Source organism: Austrofundulus limnaeus, unplaced genomic scaffold, assembly GCF_001266775.1.
Source record: "Austrofundulus limnaeus strain Quisiro unplaced genomic scaffold, Austrofundulus_limnaeus-1.0 Scaffold280, whole genome shotgun sequence".
Taxonomy (NCBI): Eukaryota; Metazoa; Chordata; class Actinopteri; order Cyprinodontiformes; family Rivulidae; genus Austrofundulus; species Austrofundulus limnaeus.
In genome coordinates, this window is record NW_013952682.1 from 290,785 (window position 1) to 292,313 (window position 1,529).

The 1,529-nt window shown below is 38.7% G+C and overlaps 1 protein-coding gene across 1 annotated transcript in view; it reads left to right on the forward strand.

Annotated features, from left to right (window-relative positions):
- Nucleotides 1-1,529, forward strand: part of wdr11 (WD repeat domain 11) — a gene marked incomplete at its 5' end in the record, with an annotated part of 85,302 nt that overhangs the window by 78,004 nt on the left and 5,769 nt on the right. The window contains 1 exon segment of the mRNA XM_014021175.1: nt 990-1,085. Coding sequence (XP_013876629.1) covers nt 990-1,085 — 96 coding nt within the window.

The following is a 1,529-nucleotide window of genomic DNA, read 5'->3' on the forward strand; positions in this document are numbered from 1 at the left end:
CAAGGTGACATTACAGAATAAAATAAAAATAATAAAATAGCAGAAAAATAACAGAAAGAAGCAGAATTTTTTGCTGAAATAGCAGATAAAAGCTAAAATGAGCAAAAAAAAAGTGCTAAAATTAACACAAGGAAGTTAAATAGAGCTTAAGCAGAACAAAAAGTGTCAGGTTCTGTAAAGATTTAGAAATATTTTAAATTATTTTAAGGATGTTGAAAACAGCTCCGTTCATTTTCAGTGGGAAAAATGTGGCCGAAAAAGTGAAAGAGCTAAAAAAAAGTATAAATAGCTGAAATACCAAAAGTCGTAGCAGGAAGGAGCTGAACGTTTTGATAAATGAATTGTAAAAAAATTGTGCGACGAGATCCATGCTGAAAACAGAAACCCTGATCTGAACAGTGAGAATCCTGGTGAACTGTTCGCACTATTATCAGCTGTTTAAACATTGAACTGGTTTCTCTTCATGAAATCTCTGCTGCCCGTTAATGAGGAGCCACGCAGTGACCACAGGTCCAGCTTCTGAGCAGCAGACCAGACGTTTGACTCCTGTTGTCATCAAACAGCTCCTCTGACTGCCAGAAACAAAATTTTATCAGATAAACTCATCCTAACGACGAACRGTTTGTTTCTCTCATCTCTGAGAAAATGATAGTTGTTTAGCTCTTGTTTCTGTTTTTATACCTAATGACTGTCGTTTACTGCCTGAACAGAAAAAATCAGCTTCTCAACAGGGAACATGTAATGAAATAATGAGAAATCAGCCACCAGTAATGAAAGGAGGAGGAGGCGTCGGCACCAGAGAGCCTCCTGAATTTTTTAAAGACTTTATAATTACGCTCTCCATCTCTGCAGCCGAACTCGTTTAATTGTCTCCCCGTCTCTCTTTGCTCGTCGTTTGAATCCTGCGGTGCGTTGTGGGTTCAGCTCGTTCACCAGACCTGAGCGTGGAGTTCAGAGAAGTGTTTCTGTAAAACCGCCTCTCTCCACAGAAGTTCCAGTTGGACCGAGTCCACCTGCAGGAGGTGAAGCGCTCCAGTTATGAACACACCAAGAAGTGTGCTGACCAGCTCCTCCTGCTGGGCCAGGTGGGTACTGCACTCCATCCTCCTCAGTTTCTATAGTAAAAACAAGATTCAAGTGTGAATAAAGGTGAAATAAAAGAAAGCAGATGATAGAAAACCATCACTTGTGTTTAAAAAATGCAGTTTTCTAACTGAGACCATAAAGTTGTTAAAATCGTTCCCTTTTTTCAGAAACTATTTCCTTCTAACCGTATTTTGTGTACAGTCTACTGCACATTTTCACTAAATGTTGGTATTTGGGTGTTAAAAACGGACAAAAAAAACAATTAAAAAATGGTAATTTGAGTTTCTGGAATTTTATAAACTGAAAGGAACTTTCTGACATTTAATAATTTTAGATAAAAATCATAAAACTGCCTCAGTGTTCAGTGTTTCCCCTACAGTATTGACCTTGAAGGGGTGGGAGGGGCTTTTGAACACAGAATGATTGACAGCATGGGCATGGAC